Consider the following 26,850-nt stretch of genomic DNA (forward strand, 5'->3'; position numbering starts at 1 on the left):
ATATACACTAATTGTAAACTTGATATACCAAGTGACTAACTGAGTGAAGCTGCTCCCAAAAGAAATCAGATGACTGACTTATGTAATTGTGCAATAGAAGTGAGGGGCGCTAAAATTAATATAATGGATAATGTGTCACAATACTATTCAAGTGATCTATATCAGACCATATATTCAAATATAATCAGACCGTGTACTCAAATATAGGTGAATAAAATACAGATGATGGTAATATATCTTTAAATGCAATAGTGCCCAGATGATGTGAAATAAAAAGTAAAAAAAAAAAAAAAAACGCACGATCAGTGCAACGTTCCAAGATTGGATCAAGTCCAAGTGCAAATACAAATACAAATAGTGCAATCCCAGATTGCAGAGATAAAGTGCAAATGCAAAGTGCTTGTAGATCTTCAAACAAAGTGCGAGAAGGGAGTGGTCCGCCTTCATCTATAGGTCACCAAAGTAATAATGGATGGCTCCTTACCACATGATGTTGACCAGATTAATTAAAATGTGGTCAATAAGGCTTAGTAGTAATATAAATCAGCAGGCTCTCATGGGTTCCAGTTTCAGCAATTGCAGCAGATGGTGTACCAAAAAAAAAATGAGAGGAGATGCCACCATAGCGTAAAACCATTTAATAAATGAAAATAAAATACAAGTGCCAAATGGCCTCTTACTGTTGCTGGTGCCCTTGTCCCAGCACTGAGGCTGTGGGTTTTGTATGGGATATTAGACGAAGATTAGAGGTGGCAGCGTCCTGGTCATACGCTTCCTGATGACGGTTTAACTGAAACATGACGTCGAGGCGGTATCCGGGCACGCACGCACAGCCACGCACTTCCGGTCTCACTGGTTGATGGACAGCTAGCGGTGGAACGCACGCTAGCAGACCATTACACTACCACCTCTAATCTTGGACTTGATCCAATCTTGGAACGTTGCACTCATCGTGCGTTTTTTTTTTTTTTTTTTGACTTTTTATTTCACATCATCTGGGCACTATTGCATTTAAAGATATATTACCATCATCTGTATTGTATTCACTTATATTTGAGTACACAGTCTGATTATATTTGAATATATGGTCTGCTATAGATCACTTGAATAGTATTGTGACACATTATCCATTATATTAATTTTAGCGCCCCTCACTTCTATTGGACAAATAATTCAACTACTTCACTTACCTAAGGGGATTTACTTCTGTTAATTTGCTATTCAGATAACAGGCAGTAAGGGCATGAGGGCAGATCTCCTTAATGGGGACACAGCATTAGAAACCTGACAAAGTAGTTTCTCACTGTCGAAAGAATTTAGGAGAAAAACATCTGCTCGTAGTTGAGCTTGAAAAGCCTTTAGAGCAACATTAGGTGGGTAAGCATTTGTTTTAGGAGGAGATTTTTTATAAAGTGTTTTACTACTTTTTTTTTTTTTAAATAACTGTAGTGAAATAGGACAGTATGATTTGTATGTGCACTTCCAACAAATATTTGTAAATACATTATTTACATAGAATGTTTTTGCAGTGTCCTCTCCTGGTAAAAACGCTAACAGCATTGCCTTTATTCAGACTAGATGTCGTGGATCAAGATTAAACATCATAATCGTTGCTGAAGGAGCTATTGACGTGGATGGTAAAGCTATTACATCAGAAGACATAAAAAATGTACGTACTGCACAAAAATGCATTAATAATTTTTTGATTGAGGAAAATGACTGGATATCTTAGATCTACAGTACTGAATATTCATTGTATATAAATGACATATGATCAGCAGGAAGATTCAATACTAATGGCATATTGCAAAATATAAATGAATCAAATCTAACCATTATTGTCAACTGTTTAACAGCTAGTTGTAAAGCGCCTTGGCTATGACACAAGAGTCACCGTTCTTGGACATGTTCAGCGTGGTGGGACTCCTTCAGCTTTTGACAGAATTCTGGTAAGAGTGGGCTTTTTTCAAGTCTGTTACTGAACACCAATCTAATGTCTCTGTGCACTCTACTTCAGCCAAAAAAAATTTAAAATCTAAATTTGATGTGCTGTGATGTGTTGCCTTCAGAGCATTCTAGGGTTGATTTGTTAAAACTGGAGGGTGCAAAATCTGGTGCAGCTATGCATGGTAGCCAATCCACTTCTAACTTCAGCTTGTTCAATGAAGCTTTGACAAAAAAAAAATGGAAGCTGATTGGTTTCTGCGCAGGGCTGCATTTTGCACTTTCCAGGTAAAAAGAAAAACAACCGCTGTGTGTCTGCAGTTAAATAGCAAAGCTTAGACCGCTTTGTGCATTGTTTCCTCACAGCACTAACACCCCTTGTTGATCGTATAAGAAGTTTCAAATTTTCATGCCAAGGATTAAAACAAGTAGTAAATAATACTTGCATGTTTACTACTTCTCAGAAATCTGGAGTTATTGTTTCTAACTTTTTTTTGTGGGGAAGTATGTCATGGTGTCCCACTGAGGTGATTGTTGCATTTTCTAGGGAAGTCGAATGGGCGTTGAAGCTGTCATGGCTTTGCTGGAAGGTACACCAGACACGCCTGCTTGTGTGGTCAGCCTGTCTGGAAATCAAGCAGTCAGACTGCCATTAATGGAGTGTGTTCAAGTGGTAAGTTAGTTGTGCTCAGTTCTGAATATGTAATGCCTGCCATATGTTTTATGTATTTATACATCCATGTAAGTAGAAGTGTAACACGGATAAGGAAAGTGAGGGAGAAGTTCAAGTACAAGTCTGCTTTTTTGATTTCCATTTTATAGTGGCCTGGGCTAGAGGCATTTTTCTACTGGGGCTATAGAACCTGATATACAACACCACCAAAAAATATCCATGTTGGCATTGCATAATGGTGCTTTGCCAATCAATAAGTCTGTAGCTGAAATGTGAAAATCACTGTGATCCATAAGGAGTAAACAGCTGTAAAAGCTGAGGTGGTTGAAAGGTTTCTACATTACAGGGTGATTTCTGCAATCCTCTTGGTAAGCTGCATTGGTACAGACAGGGCTGGACTGGGACAAAAATGTGGCCCTGAACTTCATCCAGACCGGCCCAGGGCACAACACATCAGGGTACAGTGCACATCAGGACACGGTACAAAGCTCAGGGTACAGGGCACAGCACATCAGGGTACAGGGCACAGCACATCAGGGCACACCACATTGAGGCACAGCACATCAGGACACGAGGCACAGGGCACATCAGAACACGGGGAACATAGCACATCAGGGCACATAGTACATCAGGGCACATGACACATCAGGACACATTGTTTACCAGCTGGAGCCTGACGGGTAGATCGAGATTTAGCCAGCATGCAGAGTAGCGCAGGAAGCGTGTGTAATAAGTTCTCTCTCATGTCACGCTGCGGCTGCTCCCCGCCCCTTGGCTGCCCCTCCTCTCTTCTCGTCCATCCCAGATGATGTCACAAGCAAATGGGGATAGACAAGAAGAGAGGAGGGGCCGCCGGGGAGCAGGGAGCAGCCGCAGCGTGACATGAGAGAGAACTTATTACACACGCTTCCTGCGCTACTCTGCATGCTGGCTAAATCTCGATCTACCTGTCAGGCGCCAGCTGTCAGTGATTGACGGGTAGATCACCACGGACCTCCGACCGGCCCACTGAGCCATCGGCCCACCGGGAATCTCCCGGTAGCCCCGATGGCCAGTCCATCCCTGGGTACAGAAATAGATGCGAATGGTTCAGTGTCTTCTGTAAAGGTCTCTGTAATGTTGGTACTCATTGTCGATGAATACACTAAACATGTCTGAACAGTTTAAAAACAGATATATTTCCTCATTATTTTTTTCACACAATCTTGTTTGGCGGACATCACGGCCGACAGGCACGCGCATCAGCACCTGTGTGACGCGGCGGGCCCGCACGCGCGCCGCCGCTTGTGCGGCCCCCAGTGGCGCGCGGCCAGAGGCCGTATATAGATGGCCTCCTGACAGATTAGAGCCACCTTGCGGCCGTAAATAGTCGGCCGCCGGGTGGCTAGTGGTTAAAGTGGAACTTTACCCATAACAACTTGATAAAAAATAATGTTCTTTAGCAAGGAACATACATTCCACATGAATAATTATGCTACCAAAATGAGTATGTGCTGTAAATTTCCTCCAGCATTGCTCCTGTTTTTTCATGCTAGAGGCTGCCATTGTCAAAAATGATCACATGTACAGCAAAATGGCAGTTTCAGATCAAACAGTAGCAGCATTCTTGGCTGTGTAAAGTATAGAAGGGTTTAAAGCTGTCAGCAGGTCAGCCTCTACAAATTCATCAGTGCCTAAAAATGGAGCGCAACTGAGCATGTGCAGGGCAGGGTAAGACAGTGTAATGGTGGATTTTAAACAGTATAGTCACTTATTTTTTATGTTATACATAGCTATACCTGCAAAAGGGGCCAGCCTGAAGAGATCTAGCAGGAATTAATTTTCTGACTAAAGTTCCACTTTAATAAGTTCCCACTTTTTGCCTGTTTTACTTATTCCAGTGGCAGCTAGAGCTGTCTATTGATCTGCCATCTATGCCTTCAACTTTAACACTTGCCAGGGAGCAGGCATTTTTTTTTTTTTTTTTGCAGGAGTGTGATATCTGACATTGAATACAAATTAGCATATCTAGATTTAGAGGGGTCCTTTATCGTTCTAGAATCACTCTTTCCACCAAATGCAGATGTCATATGAACAAGATCTGCACAGTACTGCAGACACCAGTACATGAAATATAACTGCTATTATATGTTGATATAGCTTAAATTAGAGATTCAATACTGTGAAAAGTTTTTAGGCAGGTGTGAAAAAATGCAGTAAATTTAGAATACTTTCAGAAATAAAAGTGTTAATAGTTTATTTGTATTCATTAACAAAATGGAAAGTAAATGAACAGAAAAGAAATCCAAATCAAATCAATATTTGATGTGACCACCCTTTGCCTTCAAAACAGCATAAATTCTTATGGGGTACACTTGCACACTGTTCCTGAAGGAACTCGACAGGTAGGTTGTTCTAAAAATCTTGGAGAACTAACCACAGATCTTTAGCCTCAAATCCTTCTGTCTCTTTCTGTAATTCCAGACAGACTCCATGATGTTGAGATCGGGGGGGGGGGGCAAACCAATAATTCTAGGACTCTTCCTTATGCTGCAGATAGTTATTAAAGCGGGGGTTCACCCAAAAATAAATTTTTAACATTACATTCAGCCGAGTTGTCCTAATGACAATCGGCTGTTTTTTTCCCCTGTACATACCTTATTTCACCGCCGCTTCCGGGTATGTCTTCTCCGGGACTGGGCATTCCTATCTGATTGACAGGCTTCCGACCGTCGCATACAGCGGATCACGAGTTGCCGAAAGAAGCTGAACGTCGGTGCGGCTCTATACGGCGCCTGCGCACCGACGTTCGGCTTCTTTCGGCAACTCGTGACGCGTAGTATGCGACGGTCGGAAGCCTGTCAATCAGATAGAATGCCCAGTCCCGCAGAAGACATACCCGGAAGCGGCGGTGAAAATAAGGTATGTACGGAAAAAAAAAAACAGCCGATTGTCATTAGGACAACTCGGCTGAATGTAATGTTAAAAATTTATTTTTTGGGTGAACCTCCACTTTAATGTCATTTGCTGTATGTTTTGGGTCGTTGTGCAGTTAAAAAAAAATACTTAGGGCAAACCACACGCCTCCTTGATGGTATGACATGATGGATAAGTATCTGTCTGTATTTCACCGCATTGAGGACAACAATGATTCTAACCAAATCGCTAACTTCATTTGCATAAAAGCAGCTCAAAACTTGCAAGGAACCTTTACCATGCTTCACTGTTGCCTGCAGACACTCTCCAGCCCTTCAGCAAACTGCCTCCTGCTACAGGCAAATATTTAAACTTTTGCCTCCTCAGTCTAGAGCACTTGCTGCCATTTTTCTACACCCCAGTACCTACAGTTTTGTGCATAGTTGAGTCACTTAGCCTTGTTTCCACATCAGAGGTATGGCCTTTTGGCTGCCATTCTTCCACAAGGACCTCTTCCATCCAGACTTCTCCGGACAGTAGATGGGTGTACCAGGGCCCCACTGATTTCAGCCACTTCTGTGCTGATGGCACTGCTGGACATCTTCCGATGTTGAGGGGAAGTAAGCATGTGTCTTTCTGCTATATTAGGTTTCCTTGGTCGACCACTACTGTACGTCTACAATCCTCAAAGTTGCCCGTTTCTTTGTGCTTCTTCAAAGAGCTTGAATGGCACATCTTGAAGCCTCAGTCTGCTTTTAAATCTTTGCCTGGGGGAGACCTTTCTGATGCCGTATAGCTACCTTGTGTCTTGTTGCTTAACTCAGTCTTGCCATGGTATATGACCTGTTAACATGACACCGTTTTCCACAACCTCGCCTTACATGAAAATTTCATGAACATGAAATTGTTGATCATTGGCACCTGGTTAATCATACACCTGACTCTAATCCTACAAAATCGCATACATGAATAGATTTTTTTTTTCCATTTAAATAAGAGTTTAGTGTCACTTTAATCATGCTAATATTTAGATGGCACTGGACATAATAAAATTAGTTATACAGAAGTTACATTACTGAAGGGTTTCTACCAAAACAAAGATTATTTGGCCCTCGTTAGTGGGAGGGGAGCTTACTAGAGTAGGTCTAACCAAGCCTGCATATAAGTACCCTTTATTTACAGCATGTAGGCATGACTTATTGTAACAATCAATTATTCATTTTTTTTTTACAGACCAAAGATGTGACCGCAGCCATGACTAATAAAAAATTTGCTGAAGCTCTTAAATTAAGAGGAAGGTAAATGCATCACTTTTCCTCTCAAATTATCATGGGAACCAAGAGACAATAAATAGATATAACCAGGCACAGTGGCTTATAGTACTTATTCCACTAAGACTTCAGCTGTGATTTTTTCTACTAGGTCAATGGTTCTCAAAGTTTTGAAAGGCCAGACAATGTGAAACAAAGTCACGCAAGGGACTACTGCTCATTATAATTATTATTATTCATGATTTTTATAGTGTCACAGTTTATTCAGTATTTTACAATGTAAAGAGAGACCGTACGGTTTTAATACAAGTGGCTTAGGAGGGCCCTGCTTGCAATTTAAAAGGGAGGGCAATGACTATAATGCTACTTTCACACTGAGGTGCTTTGCAGGCGCTATAGCGCTAAAAATAACACCTGCAAAGTGCCCTGAAAGGGCCACTCTTTTCCAGAGGGCTTTCACACTGGAGCGGTGCGCTGGCAGGACGCTCAAAAAAGTCCTGCCAGCCGCATCTTTGAGGCGCTGTAGAAGCGGTGAATACTATGGGCAGCGCCTCCGAACCACCGGCAAAGCGGCGCTGCATCGTTTTTAACCCTTTCTTTATCGTACATTACAGGACACAGAGTGACATAGTAATAATTATGTGGGTTATAGGCCTACCTTCAGGTGATGGACACTGGCATGCCCAGGACAGGAAGTCCCCTCCCCTATATAACCCCTCGCACTCTGGGAGTACCTCAGTTTTTTTGACAGTGTCTAAGGTGTTGGTCACGGTTAAGATGTCTTACAAGAAGCTTCACTAAAGGGCCTTCGGGGTCAAGCAAGTTATATACCGGATCCATCCAAAGTGCTTCAAAGCCAAAGATGGCTTAACCGGGCCTCGGTTAAGAAGAACAGGGTTTTGCCTGTAATGCCTCTCCTTGGAGGGCTGGATCCTGGTCTCCAGTACTTTGGCTATGGCACATACCAAATGTTTAACTGGCAGGATGCGGTACAGGCCCAGGGAAGTGGAAATCCTTAAGGAACCTGGTCCCTGAAGGTCTGAGTGACATGCCCGCCGTGATGGGTGAAGATTGGGCTGTCTGTGTTTACCAGAGTCCTGCGTCAGGGAAGGTAAGTGGAGGTCCCTGTAGGTTCATTCAGGAAACCTTCTTTCTGAGCCATTGTTATCCCTGTAGTTGCCACTAGAGAATGCTAGAATGTATCTGATCCACAAGTCTGTTTTCTCTGTATGGGGAATTTTGCTGATGAAGAGCTTCTGCTCTACCTTAATCTAAGCTGTTTTCAATATGTTTTCAGGGTACCTGTGCTGCCAACCAAATAAACGGTAGTTGTATAAGGAATTCTGGATATTTAAATCCTTCATCGTTGTGTTCCTCGGCTTCCAGCGAGCCTCAGGCTCTCTCCCTCCTCCCCTCCTTCCGGAACCCGCGGCGGCGCTAACACATGCACGCGCGTGTGGGAATGCTTCTAAATAGAGCATTGCATAAAGAAGTGAAAGGTTCAGGGGCGGGGCCTAGCGCGACTGCGCTTCGTGTTGGTGTCCTTGCCGTGGGGCTCTGCGCAGGCGCAGAACGAGCTTTCCCTATAAATCGACCGTCTGGTAACAGTATGGCTGACGGTGAACACAGAGCGGACTGTGGTGGCATAACAGGCTCGTGCATACAGGTGGCTGGCTGTATTACAGGCATCTCCAAACACAATTGTTGGGCTCTGCATCAGGCTGACCATTCATAACAGCATTATCGCTGGACTAAGCTCAGCAGTAGATGCAAGTGTAAACCGTGAGTACCTCTGCGTTGTACTTAGGATTATGCCTTCCAAGGGCTCTGGGACTAAGACCCTTAGGAAGCCAAGGGTTTCACCATCGGGCTCGGAGGATCTCGGTCATGCTTCTGCTGCCGTATCCTCTCCTGATAAGTCAGAGGTAGGTGCCCAGGGTGAGCCATTAGGACTGTTTGGTGCTGCAGCGGCCCTCAGCCTGCCTGCTCCTGTGTATATTACAGAGGAAACCTTTGCTTCAGCCTTGGGGGGTTGGAAGAGAGATTGACTGCTTTAATCGCATCTTCCCTCTCTGAAAGGAAACGTGGCAGATCCCCCTCCCCCAGGCTCTCCGGCAGCAGAGCATTTATATCCAAAAGAGGTTAACCTACCCTTAAGGAACCTAGAGGAGCACTCTGAGGAGTCTGCCTCTGAAGAGCCTACGATAGAGGAACCCTTCTCAGCATCAAAATCTACTATTGCAAAGTGGATTAGACAAATCATTGTTCAAGCGTATGGGTTGAAGGGGAAGGTTCCTCCGTTCTAAAATTAAAGCACATTCTACCAGAGCGGTCAGTGATTCTTGGGCAGTGCATCACCAAGCTTCCATGGCTCAGATCTGTAAGGCCACAACCAGGCCCGGACTGTAACAAAAAATAGGCCCGGCGGGGTTAATGATGGGATGTGGGGTGATATAAAGAAATATAGATAGATAGACAGAGAGAGAGAGAAAGAAAGAAAAAAGATACAAAGAAAGATAGATATAGATAGAAAGATAAAGAAAGGAAGGTAGATAGATAGATAGATAGATAGATAGGAAGATGGATAAAGATAGATAGAAAGAAAGAAGGGAAGGAAGATAGATAGATATAGATAGATAGAAAGATAGATAGATAAAGATAGATAAAGATAGATAGATAAAGATAGATAGATAAAGATAGATAAAGAAAGATATAAAGATAGATAAAGAAAGATATAGATAGATAGATAGATAGATAGATAGATAGATAGATAGATACTAGGTAGAGAGAAAGAAAGGTGAAGAGAGAGAGAGAGAGAGAGAGGGGAATGAAGAGTACACCTACATCAGTGTACAGGACTAACTCAGAGGCAGGAGGGACTGACTGGATGGATGGATATCAGACTCCATCTTTCCTTTCTGTTTGACTTTAGCTTGAATCTTCCCGCCCACATCCCACATCCCAGAACAGTGTCTGTCAGGGAGAGTGGGCGGGGTAGAAACAGGAGGAGAGGAGAGGAGAGGAGGGGGAGGAATAGAAACAGCTCCTCTAACTGGTCGTGCGGGCAGCAGGGGAAGGGGAGAAATGTCAGAGCTGGCTGGTTTGCCCTATGGTCAGTCTGGGCCTGGCCGCAACTTGGTCTGCGGTCCATACATTCACAATTTTTTTATCAGTTGGATGTAAGAAGACATGAGGATATCGCTTTTGGGCGCAGTGTGCTGCAGACTGCAGTATAGGTCCTCACGTCTGATGGCACCCTTCCATTTTTATTTGGTGTCTCCCTCCCCTCATTTGGGGTATTGCTTTGGGACATCCCACATAGTTATTACTATGTCACTCTGTGTCTCGTGATGTACGATAAAGAAAATAGGATTTTTATAACAGCTTACCTGTAAAATCCTTTTCTTGGAGTACATCACGGGACACAGAGCTCTCGCCCCTCTTTTTGGGATGCTTATTGCTTTGCTACAAAACTCAGGTGCTCCCAGAGTGGGAGGGGTTATATAGGGGAGGGGACATCCTGTCTTGGGCGTGCCATTGTCCATCACCTGAACGTAGGCCTATAACCCACATAGTTATTACTATGTCACTCTGTGTCCCGTGATGTACTCCAAGAAAAGGATTTTCCAGGTAAGCTGTTATAAAAATCCTATTTTTTCGGCTGCTAGCGGGGGTTAAATGTGCCCCACTAGCGGCCAAAAAGCTCCGCAAAAACTACCGTAAAGGGCCGCTAAAAATAGCGGCCCTTTGCCACCAACGCCCACGAGGCCCCAGTGTGAAAGTAGCCTAAAATATGATAACTGTGAGGGATACGCTGATGGAGAAAGTAGTAGTAGTACAGTTTTTAGGTGGAGACTGAATAGGCTTTCCTGAAGGGGTACATATTCAGGGATCACCTAAGAGTAGGCGATAACCAGACAGATTAAATTAGGGAGTTCCAGAGGATGGGAGAGGCTCTGGAAAAGTCCTGAATGTGAGTATTGGAGGTAGTGATGAGGGAGCTTGGGAGGAGTGAAGAGAACAGTTTGGTTGATGTTTTGAGACGAGGTTGGTGATGTAGTTTGGGGCAGAGTTGTGGTTAGCTTTGTATTTGTTTGGTAATATTTTCAATTTATTTGTTGGGCTACCAGAAGCCAGTCGAGGAATTTGAAGAGAAGAGTAGTAGCCAGGTAAATGAGTCTAGCAGTAGCATTCATGACAGACTAAGGCCTGGTTCACAATGGTAAGTTTTAACATGCGTTTTGGCATGTCAAATCGCATGTCAAAACGGCGGTATTTACCGCAAATTGCCAGCAATTGCACCGTCTGTGGCGCTGCACCGAATTCAAAAAGTAGTTTCTGTACTACTTTTTGGGATTTCGGCCCGAGATTTACATTGACATCTGTGCAGAAACCTGCACAGATGTCTCTATAATCGCGGCCGAAATTGGGACTGCCAGCGGGAGTGAAATCGTGCGAATTCAGCTGAACGTGGAAAAAAGAAATGTTCCTGGACTACCGCACTCTGATAGGCGATTTATTGAAACAAAATCAACAAAGGATAAATCCAAAGCTGTACAACATCCAAAAATTCATGCAACACTGCAATCAATGGTAGGAAGTGGACATAGGGGACAAAAAAGCTAACATGTTTCACATCATGGATAGATGCTTAGTATGACTAAGCATCTATCCATGATGTGAAACATGTTAGCTTTTTTGTCCCTATGTCCACTTTCTACCATTGATTGCAGTGTTTCATGAATTTTTGGATTTTATCCTTTGTTCATTTTTTTCCAATAAATCGCCTATCGGAGTGCGGCAGTCCAGGAACATTTCTTTTTTCCACGGATCAGTGCAGAGTCTGCACCTGTCAGTACTACAGGGCAGGAGCACAGCATAGGTCGCAGGGCTTGGAGCGGTACTCTTTTCCATTAAAAGCATTTTAGGTTTAGAACCGCATTAAAGCATTTTAATGGTAAAAAAGTAAAATCACATATTTAGGTCTTCATTGTATTTAAATTATTTATATCCTACTTCTATTTATCTGAACATTCTTGAAGTTTGTAAACTTACTTTGTGAACTTACTTTGTGATGATCCCCACATATTTACTTCTTTGAATTCTCTGGCACGTAGTCACTATGCCCTGTGAGTAAGCACTGCTGTGTCACACATTTCACAGATCCTGCCTTCTGAACTACAGAGGTGCTGAGATGAGGAGTTTCAGGAGGCAGAGTTAGTACAGGTTTGCAGGCAGTAAGGTACCATGGGATATATAGTCCTTACAAATTAAAACTAAACAGTAGAGGAGAAGCTGCCAAGCATGCAAGGAATCCAGGAAGTCGTGGAAAGTGATAGCTAGCAGACAGGCAGCACTCTTAACCTGAAAGGAGGTTTTTCATGTAAGTTTTTATATTGGATTGTCAAATATCATTACTGTTTGTATTGTTATTAGAATGCTGATGTTAAAAAAAAAATGGCATGTATGCTGTGACCATAGATCTTCTTTAAAAGAGAAATGCACATGAGATTCAGAAACAATGTAGACGCAATCCTCATGTACATTAAACCTTGTGTTTATAAGGGACAAGGACCCACCTATTATACAAACTTTTTTTACAGGAGTTTTGAAAACAACTGGAGTGTCTACAGGACGCTGGCTCACATAAGGCCCCCTTCCACAAAGGTGAGAAATATACATATATTTGTAAATTCAGTTGTATAACCACTTGACCTCCGGGAAATTTACCCCCTTCATGACCAGGCCATTTTTTGCGATACGGCACTGCGTTACTTTAACTGCGACGCTCTACCCAAATAAAAATCTAAATTTTTACCACAAATAGAACTTCCGTTTGTTGATGTTTGATCACCACTGGGTTTTTATTTTTTGCGCTATAAACAAAAAAAGACCAACAATTTTGAAAAAAAAATAACAATATTTTTTACTTTCTGCTATTAAACATAATCTAATAAAAAAATAAATTAAAAAAAATCTAGTTTCTTCATAAATTTAGGCCAATATATATTCTGCTACGTGTTTTTCTTAATAAAAATCCCAATAGGCGTATATTCATTGGTTTATCTCAGTGGTCTCCAAACTGCGGCCCTTTGCTTGCCTTTATCCGGCCCTTGGTGCACTATCCCTCTCACTGAAACGAGACACTATTCTGCCATCTGACACCGACAATGGAGCACCATTTCTTCCACTGACACAACTAATAGAGCACTATTACTCCCTATGATACCAGCAATGGGGCACTATTCCTCCACCTAATACCAGATGTTCACTAACAATGATGCCAGGAAAATGTATACTCCCGCTGGCCAAAGTCCGGCCCTCCAAGAGTCTGAAGGACAATAAACCGGCCCTTTGTTTAGAATGTTTGGAGACCCCTGAACGCTATAGCGTCTACAAACTTTGATATATTTATGGAATTTGTATTCATTTTTATTTTGTTATACTAGTAATGGTGGCAATCGGTGACTTATAGCGGGACAGTGACCTTGTGGCAAACTATCGGACACCAACTGACACTTTTGACACTTTGCGGGAACCAGTGACACTAACACAGTAATCAGTATGAAAAATATGCACTTTCACTATACTAGTGACACTGGCTGGGAAGGGGTTAAACATCTAGGGTGATTAAAGGGTTAACTGTGTGCCTAGCCAATGTTTTTGGGTACACAGTGTGCTGCTTGTGAGACAAAAGATCGTCCCTTCCCCCCTGTCAGAACGGAGATAAGCCTTGTTTATATAGGCATATCTCAGTTCTCTGGGTTTTACTAATAATAAGCGAGTGCCTAAGGTTATTGAGTCTGTGGGACCCACAGAACAGGCCCCTGCAGGCAGAAATGCAAAATCACATATATATGTGATTCTGCCCACAGCTTCCGCCCTGTAGCAGTAAAAGTGCTATAGGGCAGTCAGCAAGTGGTTCCAAAGTAAGAAATGTGCATAGCCGCTGTTGGTTACAGACTTACTTTTACAGAACAATGTATGCTCTTTGCTTTTGAGGTCTTTGCTTCAGACAGGACTCGATTTGAACGCGTGATGAAATGGCTTTCATTAACTGATAGTGGTATATCAAGAACGTTCCTTAGCAGTGGGAGCTGGCGGCTCTCGATCATTCAATTCACTCACACTACATACCCCCCCCCCCCCCCCCCCCCGTGCTCGAGATAGGCGGTGATTCTTTAGCACGGTTGCTTAGGTTTTTTTTTAGTGTTTACAATGATATTAACCTGGCATAGTAAATAGGAACAATGTGGCCTTTTCAACTGTGCATATAATATAGTAGAACTTAACACTGAAAAGAAAATAGGAGCATACTGAGTTAGGGAGTGTACCGAGCTAACGAAAATCTCCTTCTCCTTCTCCTTCCTTCGTGGTATACAGTAATTGCACACAATTTGGGGATCTCTTTGGATGTTCTTCTGGAGTGCAACTATGACAGATGTTTAAAACTGTAATATTGTTTAAGGATTGAGAACCATTGAGACTCATTAATCTCTTTAAGGGTATTTTGTGTTTGTGACCAGTCCACCCAAAATGTATCTATGTAATCAAAATATCCAACATTAACAGGGACACCAAGAGTTATAAAATTAGGAAGTAATAATAATAATAAAAACATTGAATTCTGGACTGAGCCTTTAACATTTTTTTCAGGTGTATTTCTTTTTTATTGTAATGTGAAAACATTTGTGTGCATATTAAGATGAGAGTACTAATGTCAGTTGTTCTGCTGCAGTGACTTATCTTTTTACTTGCAGAGTGGTTATAACTTGGCTGTTTTGAATATTGGTGCCCCTGCTGCTGGCATGAACGCTGCAGTAAGATCCACTGTCAGAATTGGCATTATCCAAGGCCACAGGATGTTTGCTGTGCATGATGGATTTGAGGGCCTTGCCAAAGGACAGGTACTTATTTTATTTCTTACAAAAGTACACTACTACGTGAAAGTTTGAACCAAAATGTGCTCGTCGAGGTCTGATGGATGCTGCTACTAAAAATATCATCCATTACTTTGCAATGCCACAAACATTAATAAATTATATCAAGTACCACAAGGTTGTTAATTGGGATTTTCAGTGACTGCATACAGGCCAGGTTTTTATAATAAACGACACAAAAGATAATGCAAAATAAACTCATGCGCTGCTGTGTATACTACCGTGTTTCCCTGAAAATTAGACCTACCCTGAAAATAAGACCTACTGTGATTTTCCAGGAGGGCTGCAATAAAAGCCCTACCTTGAAAATAAGCCCTATTTTTAAGTGGTTGTAAAATCCTTTCTATTGCTGTATTATATAATGTACAACGTGTGTGTGTTTCTCTAATAGAATTGTGATAAATACCTTCAGGACAGCGCCGCTTGGCACTCAGCTGACCTCCCACTGCTCTCATGCTCTTCTCTCAGTTGTCAGCGGGGGGATCCCGGCCCCTCCATTTGCAGTGCTCAGAGCAGGGAAGAGAGCTCCGGCGGGTCACAGAAGCGCCGAGCGGCACTGTAATGAAGGTTTTTGGCACAATTATATTACAGAAACGCACACATTGTACATTTTATAATACTGTAATAGAGTGTATTATAGGATTTTTACAACCACTTTAACTCGGTTCACACTGGAGATTCCTGACAGGCAGGGAGGGAGAGGGGCAGAAAGGACAGCACAATGCATAAGACCTACCCCGAAAATAAGTCCTGCTTTGTCTTTTGTTGACAAAATTATTATAAGACCCGGGCTTATTTTCGGGGGGACCACAGGCCCGAATTCAGAGACGACTTACGCCGACGTATCTATTGATACGCGGCGTAAGTTCAAAGATGCACCGTCGTATCTATGCCCCTTATTCACAAAACTAGATACGCCTGAAATATGGCTTCAGCCGACCGACGTAAGTTGCCGTATGCCGTCATATCTTGGGTGCATATTTACGCTGGCCGCAAGGGGCGCTTCCGTAGATTTACACGTTGAATATGCAAATTACCTAGATACGCCGATTCACGAACGTACTTGCGCCCGCTACGCCGTTTACGTAAGGCTTATGTCCGGCGTAAAGTTACCCCTGCTATATGAGGCGCAGGTAATGCAAAGTATGGATGTCGGAACAAGCGTAGATTTTTACGTCGTTTACGTAAGTTGTACGTGAATGGGGCTGTTCGTAGGTTACGTTCATGTCACAGGCATTGAGCCGGCGTATCTTAGGGCGTAGATTCGACGTGATACTGAGCATGCGCCGTTCGTTCGGCACTTCATTTACATGGGGGTCACGATTCATTTCCATACAACACGCCCACTACCAGCCTACTTTGAATTACACGGGCTTACGCCGGCCCATTTACGCTACGCCGCCGTAACTTAGGGAGCAAGTGCTTTGTGAATACAGTACTTGCCTCACTAAGTTACATCGGCATAGCGCATATGAGATGCACTACGCCCGACTAAAGATACGCCACTGTACGTGAATCTGGCCCACAGTATATAAATAAATGTATAAATAATATAAAGTGTATATATATCCATGGGCGTCCACTCATAGGGTTAAGGGGGGGCGAGTGACACCCCCTGGAATCGGCAAGGGTCTGCCATGCTCGCATCTGTAGCTGTGCTGACTCTCTCTGTGTTTGTGCAGTAGGCTCCACAGCTGTTGCAAGATCAGTGTCACAGAGCTTACAGAGCTCTTTACTGCCACCTCTGGCCACTTCCTGTATGTGCACCCTTGTGTTTGCTTTGCTGCCTGTAATGTATTTTCAAAGGAACATGTGGAAAAAGGACTTGGGAGAAGGAAGACCACTGTGACCTTACATTGGGGGCTGTGAGTACAGGTGAAGGGAGGAGGCTGTTTGTGTACAGGGGAGTGCTGACATATATACAGATGAGGGGGGCAGCTGAGTGCATACAGGTATGATCAGTGAAGGGGGGTGCCAGATATAGGAAAGATCATATCATCTGTCCTGTTCTGTATACAGCTATACACACCCATCTTCCTTCCTGTATTCCTCCATCATCACTGACTGCAGATATACATCATCTGTCCTGTATATAGAGCTGTATATACCCACCTTTCTTCCTCTATATACTGTACCAATACCATCCACCCCTTCTATATACACATACGGTACGCCCTCTGTATTGTACATTTAATCAGCACAGTTAGGCTGCATATCATGGGCACATGCCTGCGCTTTATGGGATAATGACTAAGCTCCTCCCCTTCATGACATTGTCAAAGAAGCGGAGCATAGGTGACCGTAAAATTATGCCCCCCCCTGGAAAAAGTTCTGCGGACGCCCATGTATATATCCACCAATCAAGTGCACTACATCAATTTAAATTTATACAAATGAATTAAGCAGTGATGCATTGTTCAAATGCGTTGTTTAAATTCAATAAGTGCATATCATGTGCAAAAATCAAATATCCAAATCTTCTGTGGTCAAAATTACTTCCTTTTTTTTTTTTTGAAAATTTCTTTTTATTGAAAGTTTTTGTTGACATAACAAAACATACATTTCTTGGTAAAACACCAAGTAAACCGTTGGTCAACATGACCATGTGCATACTACAAGGCCATCACAGATGGCAAAACCCAATTGAAACTCCCTCCCTCCCTCCCCCCTACTACTCAGTTCCCTCCCCCTGCGACACATCAGCGCAGGGCTCCTCTGCAAGAAAAAGAGATGCACACCTTGCTGAGAGTTCATCCCCATTCATATTCCCGATGCACCGGAAGTCAGTCAATTGCAGGTATAGAAATGTATGCAGAATTCAGACTTTATTTACCTATTCACACTATCCAACCGTCTGATCAGATTCGTACCAGGCCCTCCATACCTTTTCAAATTTACCCACACAGCCCCGAGACAGGTATGTTGCCTTGTAATATGGGAGCATAGCATTCACCAGCCCTTTCCAAAATGCTATCTCTGGTGCCCCCGGACTCTTCCATTTGAGCAAAATAGCTTTTTTCCCGTAAAATAGGAGTATGCTAAGTAACGTTCTATGCGCCCTAGATGGGACCACCTCCTCCACCAAGCCCAACAGACAAACACTGATTTCTCTAGGTATGGGTACCCCCAGCACTCCCTCTATGCAGGACGTGACCCCTGTCCAGAACTGCCGAATCTGTGGGCAATCCCAAAACACGTGGTGTGTGTCTGCTGGCGAAAAAGTGCACCTCCAACATTCAGGTGGCACCGACGGATAAATCACTGCCAGCCTGGCTGGAGTGTAGTAGCTTCTGTGCAGAAATTTGAACTGAATGAGTCTGTCTCGAGCCGCCACCAGATATTTGAACGGACGATCCCACATGTCATCCCACTCCTCCCCTTGTATACCAGGGACCTCATTTGCCCATCGCTCTCTGCATTTTACCAAGGCCTTAGGACTAATTTTAAACAATTCTTTGTATGTCACTGATAGAGTTTTGGGCAAATCTTCAGTCATTAGGAGGTCTTCTAATCTTGAAGGAAAGGATGCAACCGTCTGTGTTTCAAACTGTGTCTGGAATGCGTGTCTCAGTCTCAAATACCGGAAGAATTGTGTGTTAGGAAGGTCATGTTTGACCTTTAACTGGTCAAACGTTAAAAGTACCCCATCGCGCGTAATGTCCTAAAGTAGTTTGATCCCCTTGCTCGCCCAACCTACAGCATCGTCAAATTTATAGAATTGTTGGAGCTTCGGGTTCATCCACAGGGGAGTCGAAGGTGAGACCCCTGTGTAGCTGGGACAGGCCAATTTTTCCACCTCCACCCATGCCCTAACTGTGGCCTTCATAGATTCTGTCAGCGGGAGGTCCTTTCCTGTACCTCGGTGTATTGCTAACCGAAGGGTCTCATAAGAGCCTAAATGGGCTGCCTCCAGTATAGTAGCTGAATCTCCCGCATCTGAACTTAACCATCTATGTATGAAAACTAGTTGCCCCGCCAAATAGTATTTGCGCCAATCAGGCACTGCCAGCCCTCCCTGTCCCCATGGTTCCTGTAGAACCTTCAAACCCAGCCTAGGTGATTTTGGTGCCCAGAGAAATGTGGTCGTGATGCTGTCCAATTTCTTGAAGAAGGACTTCGGTATCCATACCGGAGCATTCCTCAGAAAATATAGAATGACTGGGAGAATCTTCATCTTTAGAAGATTAACCTTGCCAATCAGAGATAGAGGGAGTTTTTGCCAAGTCAATGCTTTCTGCTTAAAGAATGTCAAAAGGGGGAGCAGGTTAAGAGACATGTAATCCAACGCATTCGCTGTTACCTTCACACCCAGGTAAGTTATCTGTGTAACCCACTTTAGTGGTAAGTTGGGATCCGCTTTTTCACTAGCCCCCTTATCTAAGGGTAAAATGGACGATTTGCCCCAGTTCACTTTCAACCCTGAGTACGTAGTAAAGGTGTTCATGATACCCAGAGCAGTGACCAACGACTCCCCCGGATCTCTGAGAAACAACAGAAGGTCGTCTGCGTATAACGCCAGCCCTTCATTTATACTACCCACCCGAATTGCTTTTACACCCTCCGACGCCCTCAGCGCCACTGCAAGGGGCTCCATCATAAGGGCAAATAAGAATGGTGACAAGGGGCACCCCTGCCTAGTACCCCTCCCAATCGAAAAATACTCAGAAGTGGATCCCCCCATGCGAATGGCTGTCCTAGGCGTACTATACAAAAGTGCAATCCACTGTCTGAAAGATTGACCAAACCCCATGTACTCAAGAACTGTATGCATAAAGTTCCAGTCCACCGAGTCAAAGGCCTTCTCTATATCAATAGAGACTATTACCCTGTCTGCCGAATCTACATTAGGGAGCTGTAAATGTGTAAAAAGCCTTCTCAAGTTAGTATCAGTGGATTTTCCTGGCATAAAACCTGTCTGGTCTACATCCACCAGGGATGAAATGACCAGCGCCAGCCTCTTTGCTAAAACTTTCGTCAGAATCTTAAGGTCCATGTTAAGCAGCGCTATGGGTCTATACGATGAGCATTCTAGGGAATCTTTACCTGGTTTAAGTAAAAGGATAATGTATGCATCAAGCATGGAGGCTGGGAGCACTTTTTCCTTCAGACAGCATTCAAATAACGTCGATAACCTAGGGGCCAATTGGTCAACATACGCCTTGTAAAAGTCAGCCGGGAAGCCATCCGGACCCGGCGCTTTATTAGGTGGGAATGCAAATATCGCCGATACTACTTCTTTGTTCGTAATTTTAGCATCTAATGCTATACTATCGTCCTCCGACAACTTGGGAAGGGATAGGCCCCCTAGCAAATTATTCAGAGCCTCTTTGTCATACGGTGGTATCGGAGCATACAGGGTTGAAAAGAATGCCTGGAACTCCGCTAGAACTTCCGTCGGGTCCCCGACCAGTTCTCCATCACGTCCCCTCACTACCGATATGTGTTCTATGTGGTTTTGCTCCGCCACCAACCTAGCCAAAAGCTTCCCATTCTTGTCCCCTTCAGAAAACAGTGAATTAGCTCTGTGTGCAGCCTCCGTATGTGCAAGATCATTACAGTGCATTGAAAGTCTACGTCTCGCCTCCAACAGGGCAGAATAAGAAACATCCGTCCGGTCCGTAGCGTGTACAGACGCGCATTCCCTTTCCCTGTCCTGAAGTTCTTGAATGGTCGCATTCTGATCTACTCTGACCCTCTTAATGGCAGTTATTGATTCCCCCCGTATCACAGCCTTAAACGCATCCCATACTACTAGTGGATCAGCCGAGTCCACGTTCTGTGTCCAGTAGTTGTCAACTGCTTCCAGTAGGTGATTGGAAACCTGCTCCTCCTGTAACCATCCCGGTGACAGTCTCCAACTCCTGCCCCCCCCACCCGCCGGGAAGAGCAACGAGATAGAGAGTGGGTTATGATCTGAGAGCCCTCCTGCCAAGTAGTCCGCTCCCCCTACATAAGGTAACATAGCCTGGTTGGCAAATGCTAGGTCTATTCTAGCCGATGAGCGATGCGTCTGTGAAAGATGGGAATAGCACGTGGTGGTGGGATGCTTAGCTCTCCATATTTCAGATAAACCAGCCATAGAAACCCATGACAACAAGTCCTGCGAACCTCCCCTCCCTGGGTTGGACGAGTCCAGATCGCTAAGTGTAGCATTAAAATCCCCCATCAATAGAAGCGGTAAATGAGCATGCGGGGTCAGTTTCACATATAAGTCATATAACATTTGTACATTAAACGGAGGTGGCACATATACATTTACCAATAAGATTTTTCGATTGGCTATATCCATTACTACTGCCGCATACCGCCCCCCCGGATCAGTTATCACCTGGTGGATCTTACAAGGGAGTGCCTTGCTTACAAGTATAGACACGCCCCGTGCAAATGTGGAGTAGGTGGCGTGGAAAGCCTTTTGAATCCAGTGCTTTCGTAGGGCCAAAATTCTATTTCCATCCAGGTGAGTCTCCTGCAAGAGGACCACATGCGGCCGAACTACTTTTAAGTATTGGAACATTGAGGCCCTTTTAAATTTGCTATTCAAGCCCCGAACATTCCAAGACACAAACTTAATCACATTAGCCATATTCCCCAGCACAAAATAACTCCCAGGTGCATCTCATACAGACCCGAAAGTCTAAATCAGGACACAGCAATAATATCTGACATGAAGCCCCCGCTAACCGAGGACCGGGAACTGAGTAGTAGGTATGTACAAAGAAACCCATCCCCCCTCCCTTTCCTCCCAACAACCCACCCCCCCTGCCATTATACCAGAAACAAAAAAATAAAAAAGAGAAAAAAAAATTAGAACCTTGAAGCAAAAAGGCTTCAAAAACACCCATTGTCTGGTATGCGGCTTCAAAACCCAAAAACCTTTTAACACCCAAAAATTAGATGATTCTGGAAGTTGCTCCGAAAGATCTCCTGTCCAACCGTGTACTAAAAGTCTTCCTGAGTTCCAGAGAGCTCCACTTCAACAGGTTTCAAATTGGAGCTGTACAGAGATGGCCTGAAGAAAAATATAAGAAGGACAGCGCACCACCGCCATCTAGTGGTTTCATAACTAGTATGACCAGAATGAATATGCAGCTTTGAATAGTGTATGAGAGAGCACAGCTTAATAAAACAAAATGATGAGACGCCCTGACAGCCTGTCTCAAAGCTGGGGCAATAGGTAAAGTACAGCGCAAAATTCAAAATAAAAAAGATATGACCATGGGGCCTATATTGATAGGCAACTGGAAAAAAGAAGAAAAAACCTCATGTAAGATACTTTTAAAGGAAGGCAAAATACACAGATCTATTGCCTTCACCTCATTAGTCAAGGTGCTTCCTAAAAGCACCGTTGCCTACAACGTCAGTAGATTGAAAATCAAATAAAATGGCAAAAAGCGGAGTTCCACTCAATAATAATAAAACAAAGGAGGAGAAAGAGAAAAAAAAAAACTATAGGACATCAAAACTCAATACTCAGCTTGCGGTGAAGGCAATTCAGGGATTCCTATCCAACCAGTCGCAGGCATCTCTTGGGTTGTCAAAAATTTTTACATTGCCTTGATGTTGAACTCGCAATTTGCTGGGGTAAAGCATGCTGTACTGTACATTCTTGTCACGCAGCCTCCTCTTGACATCATTGAAAGATCTTCTTCTTCTCTGTGTTTCCGCCGAGAAGTCTGGAAAGAGCATTATTTTGGCATTCTCATACTTCAGCTCTTGGGCCCTCCTGGATGCCGACAATATCATGTCCCTATCCCTGTAGTTCAGGAATTTTACTAGGAAGGGACGCGGATATTCACCTGGAGGCCTCCTGCCCATGGGTACTCTGTGGGCCCGTTCCACCACATATGTCGGGGGTCTCTCCCCCAAAGCAAGCAGCTTAATAAAGAAGTCCTCAGCAAAAGTGGTGGCCTGTGAGCCCTCTGCCCCCTCCGGTAGCCCCACCACGCGGACATTATTCCTCCTTTGTCTGTCTTCAGCATCATTAGCGCGGTCTTGTAACAGTCTCACCACCTCTTGCAATTCAGACAATTGGTTGCCCTGTATATGAGTCTCATCCTCCACACTGGAGATCCTCTCCTCTGCCTCAGTCATCCTCCCCCTAATCTTGTCCAGATCATGCCTTATCAGGGTAATTTCTGTAGTGAGGTGGTCTATGCTTACCATGACCGCGGCCTTGCTGGCAGTTATGGCCTCCAGGATCGGGCGCGTGATTGCCTCTTGGGCTGCATCCTGAGCCGGAGGGACTGGCTGTGTTTCACCTGCACTGATGTCCTGTGCGTTCCCCTCAACGTGTGCCATCTCCTTAGCTAGCCTCCGTGCACTCCTCGAGGAGGGAGGATTAGGCAAGATGGCGGCGGCGTGCAGGCCCGCGTCTGAGCCTCGTGCAGAGCGGGTCTGGCGCTGGCACTTTGGGGTCTGGATTCCGGATTTCGCCGCCCCCTTTCGCATGTCCGGAGGTTCCCCCACCAGTATCCGGGCAGCTGTGGTGAAAAATCGGGCAGCAAAGCTCCAATAAACGGATGGTTAGAGCGGATCACTGTGGAGCTCTCACAGCACACGTCTTCCCTTGCTCACATCCGGACACGCCCCCTCCAAAATTACTTCCTTAAAGCAAAAGATAGGTTAATTAGTAAACAATTCAAAATGTGCCACTCAATTGTGTAAAAAATAAAATATAGAAGTGTAAAGAATACTACACATAAAGGTCCATACTCCAAAACTGGTGCTGAAAAAAATAACAGTCCAACACTTCCGAATGCGAGAAAAAACTGTGTGCATTTCCCAAAACATACTTATAACCACCTTATCACCTCTGGGTGAAGTGCAAGCTCACCTCAATATTATGACCAAAAGGTCCATATACGTGGTTTGGATAAGAAGAAAAATGACTTCACTCTACGTTTCTTTGGTCCTCCTCCACTCGTAATTATACCTTTTTAAGGGGATGACTCCTTTCCCCCGATTTAGCTCAAAATAAAAAAGATTCGCTCATGTATAGATCAATGTGCGTTTTCTTTATTAAAATATATATTTTATACACTTACAATGTAACACTTGAATATAGTATGAAGTACAAGAAAAAGATGGGAATGGTGCTCTTATTCAATAATGTGCCATAAAGTAATATACTCAAAGAAAAAATATGATGAGTATCCAAACATACAAATTAATAAATAAATGTGAATAAAGTCGAACTAAAGCCCAATGGTAGGAGTTAGTTCATATAAAGGCAAAAATCTCATAGAGATAACTTGATAGAAGAAAAAACAGATAAATCATCTATCCAAACATTGACTGTTAAATTTATGAATTGGCCGCTCACCTCCCGACAATGACCCAAGGGTCAAACAACGCTCATTAGATAGTCAGATAAGGAATCCTGCTGATGGATCTGTAAAGGCAACCAGGTTCCAGATGAAGAACTATGTCCAAAACTTGGCATCAAAACATCTTGGGTAATTCTACATATAGTATGTATGTTCAAACATATCAAAACAATAGCCACAGAGGAATACAGCATCACCTGTAGAGGCTATTCTTTATATATTTGTTCTACATCTAAATCATTTTGTCTTTATTGTATATAGACTATTGTACAGCCAAAGAATATTTGACTTTGAGCAATTAATTATTTTACTGGCTTAAAGAGCACTCTGTGTTGCCGGAAACAGAATAATCACAACTCTGCCCCCAGCTACATCACTGACCTAGTCTCTAAATACCAACCTAATCGTTCTCTTCGTTCTTCTCAAGACCTCCTGCTCTCTATATCTCTCATCACCTCCTCCCATGCTCGTCTCCAGGACTTTTCCAGAGCCTCTCCAAGCCTATGGAACTCCTTACCCCAATCCGTCCGTCTATCTCCATCTCTATTAGCTTTTAGAGGATCCCTGAAAACCCTCCTCTTCAGAGAAGCCTATCCTACCCACACCTAACAACTGTATTTTAATGTTGTCCATCTGATCATCCCCCCACAGATACTACCCTTTGTTCCACTTAACCCTCCCTTCTAGACTGTAAGCTCTTACGAGCAGGGCCCTCTGATCCTTCCTGTATTGTAACTGTACTGTCTTCCCTGATGTAAAGCGCTGCGCAAACTGTTGGCGCTATATAAATCCTGTAAAATAATAATATAGATGGAACGCTCAAAGGAATGGCACTTGTATAAGTGGCGCTCAAAGGAAACAAAATTAATTTAGTAAAAAAAATGCTTATATCAAGTAAGGATAAAAACCACAGTAAAAAGCAATGGGAGTACTAACACACAGGCCTCCTCACCATACTTCTGTTAAAACACCACCGGAACTGACTTTACAAGGCTCCACTTGACGCGTTGTGTCACTGGTCACGTGACTTCCTCAGGGAGGCGCCTTGTGATGTCAGTTCCAGTGGTGTTTTAACAGAAGTACAGTGAGGAGGCCTGTGTGTCACTACTCCCATTGCTTTTTTCTGTGGTTTTTATCCTTACTTGATGTAAGCAGTTTTTTTACTAAATACATTTACTTTTCATTTGGCAATATTGCACTATGGCTGTTCTTTGTTTCCTTTGAGCGCCATTTATACAAGAAGTGCCATTCCTTTAAGCTAACTGCTTCCTCTATATGTGGAATTACCCAAGATGTTTTGATGCCAAGTTTTGGACGTAGTTCTTCGTCTGGAACCTGGATGCCTTTACAGATCCATCAGCAGAATTCCTTATCTGACTATCTGATGAGCCTTGTTTGAGCCTTGGGTCATTGTTGGAGGTGAGCGGCCAATTCATACATTTAACAGTCTATGTTTGGATTGATGTTTTATCTGTTTTTTCTTCTATCAAGTTATCTCTATGAGATTTCTTTATCGTACATCACGGGACACAGAGCAGCATAGTAATCACTATGTGGGTTATAGAGTCTACCTTCAGGTGATGGACACTGGCACTCTCAGACAGGAAGTTCCCTCCCTATATAACCCCCTCCCATACAGGGAGTACCTCAGTTTTTTCGCCAGTGTCTTAGGTGTTGGTCACGTTTGAAGAAGCTGTGCTCTAGGTCCTTTGGGGCTTAGGCAAGCTATTAAACCGGATCCGTCCAAGGTGCTTCATAGCCAAAGTGGTCGGTGCCCCGGCCTCGGTATGGAGAACGAAGTGTTGCCTTTAATGCTTCTCCTCTAAGAGCTGGACCCTGGGTTCCAGTACTTTGGTCGATACCAAAGACCAAATGTTTGCTGCTGCCAGGGTGCTATATAGGTCCAGGGGAGTGGTGTTCCTGTCCATGGATCCCGGTCCCTGAAGGTCTGAGACAATACCCATGGTGAAGGGTGAAGGTTGGGCCTCTTGCTTGGCAATACCCGGCGGTGTGGAAAGGTAAGTGGAAGTACCTACGGGACTTGGTTCGACAGTAGGTCTTCTAATTAGGGGACTATGGGTCTCGCCTGTTTTATGCTTCTATGCATGGGCAACTTCACCACTATGTCTGTTGAGACAGGATGGCTCTGGCACCCATACATCTCCCCTGGCTGGTTCTTGTCCTCTGCTGAAGGCTAAAAGTTTTTGGGTGAATATCTTGCAAAAAGAAAAAAGAGACATTACCATCCGGAAGGCTCGCTCCAGCTATGGCCTGTGTGCAGTTTTGGTCTCCTTCAGCGCTCTGTCCCCCTCTCCTCTGCATGCAAGTTCCCCCTCTGCTGTTCCCGCTGACGGCCATGGCGTGAATGCGCGCGCAAAATCCTGTAAGTAGCTGTCGGCGGGGGGGGGGGGGGGCGGTGTGGCATGCCAGCGCTCTCCACCTCTTCTAAAACGGCGGAATGGTTGTATAAGGGCCGGTGAGTACAGGCAGCAAGCGGGACACAGAGCGCTGTGCAGTATAAACTGCTTCCCCTGTCGGGCTAAAGAGATCTGCGTGGGTGACAGGTTTGGTGACTCAAGCACTCTAGGAATACACCAGTTCAGGAGCCCTCAGCTCAATACTGAACATGCTGCTCGGCAGCAATTACTTTACAGCCTTTTTCTAGCAGACTTAACACTTGAACCAGTGTCGCTGCAGCAGATTAGCCTTAAGTTCAGCTCTAGCTCAGCGGCAGCCCTAGCAGCATTAGATATTGGCTCTTAGGTTGGCTCAGCATCTGCCCAGCATGCTTGGCATTAGCT

At 44.0% G+C, this 26,850-nt stretch overlaps 1 protein-coding gene across 2 annotated transcripts in view; it reads left to right on the forward strand.

Moving 5' to 3' along the window:
• The window catches only part of LOC120929398 (ATP-dependent 6-phosphofructokinase, muscle type), a 150,017-nt gene that overhangs the window by 79,607 nt on the left and 43,560 nt on the right, over nt 1-26,850 (forward strand). For both annotated transcript variants that reach the window (XM_040340800.1, XM_040340801.1), the window contains exons 10-15: nt 1,574-1,669; nt 1,857-1,949; nt 2,492-2,617; nt 6,746-6,810; nt 12,387-12,450; nt 14,544-14,690. In XM_040340800.1, the coding sequence (XP_040196734.1) occupies nt 1,574-1,669; nt 1,857-1,949; nt 2,492-2,617; nt 6,746-6,810; nt 12,387-12,450; nt 14,544-14,690 (591 nt within the window). The remainder of the gene's footprint in view (nt 1-1,573; nt 1,670-1,856; nt 1,950-2,491; nt 2,618-6,745; nt 6,811-12,386; nt 12,451-14,543; nt 14,691-26,850) is intronic.

The sequence above is a fragment of the Rana temporaria genome, chromosome 2 (assembly GCF_905171775.1).
Source record: "Rana temporaria chromosome 2, aRanTem1.1, whole genome shotgun sequence".
Lineage (NCBI taxonomy): Eukaryota > Metazoa > Chordata > Amphibia > Anura > Ranidae > Rana > Rana temporaria.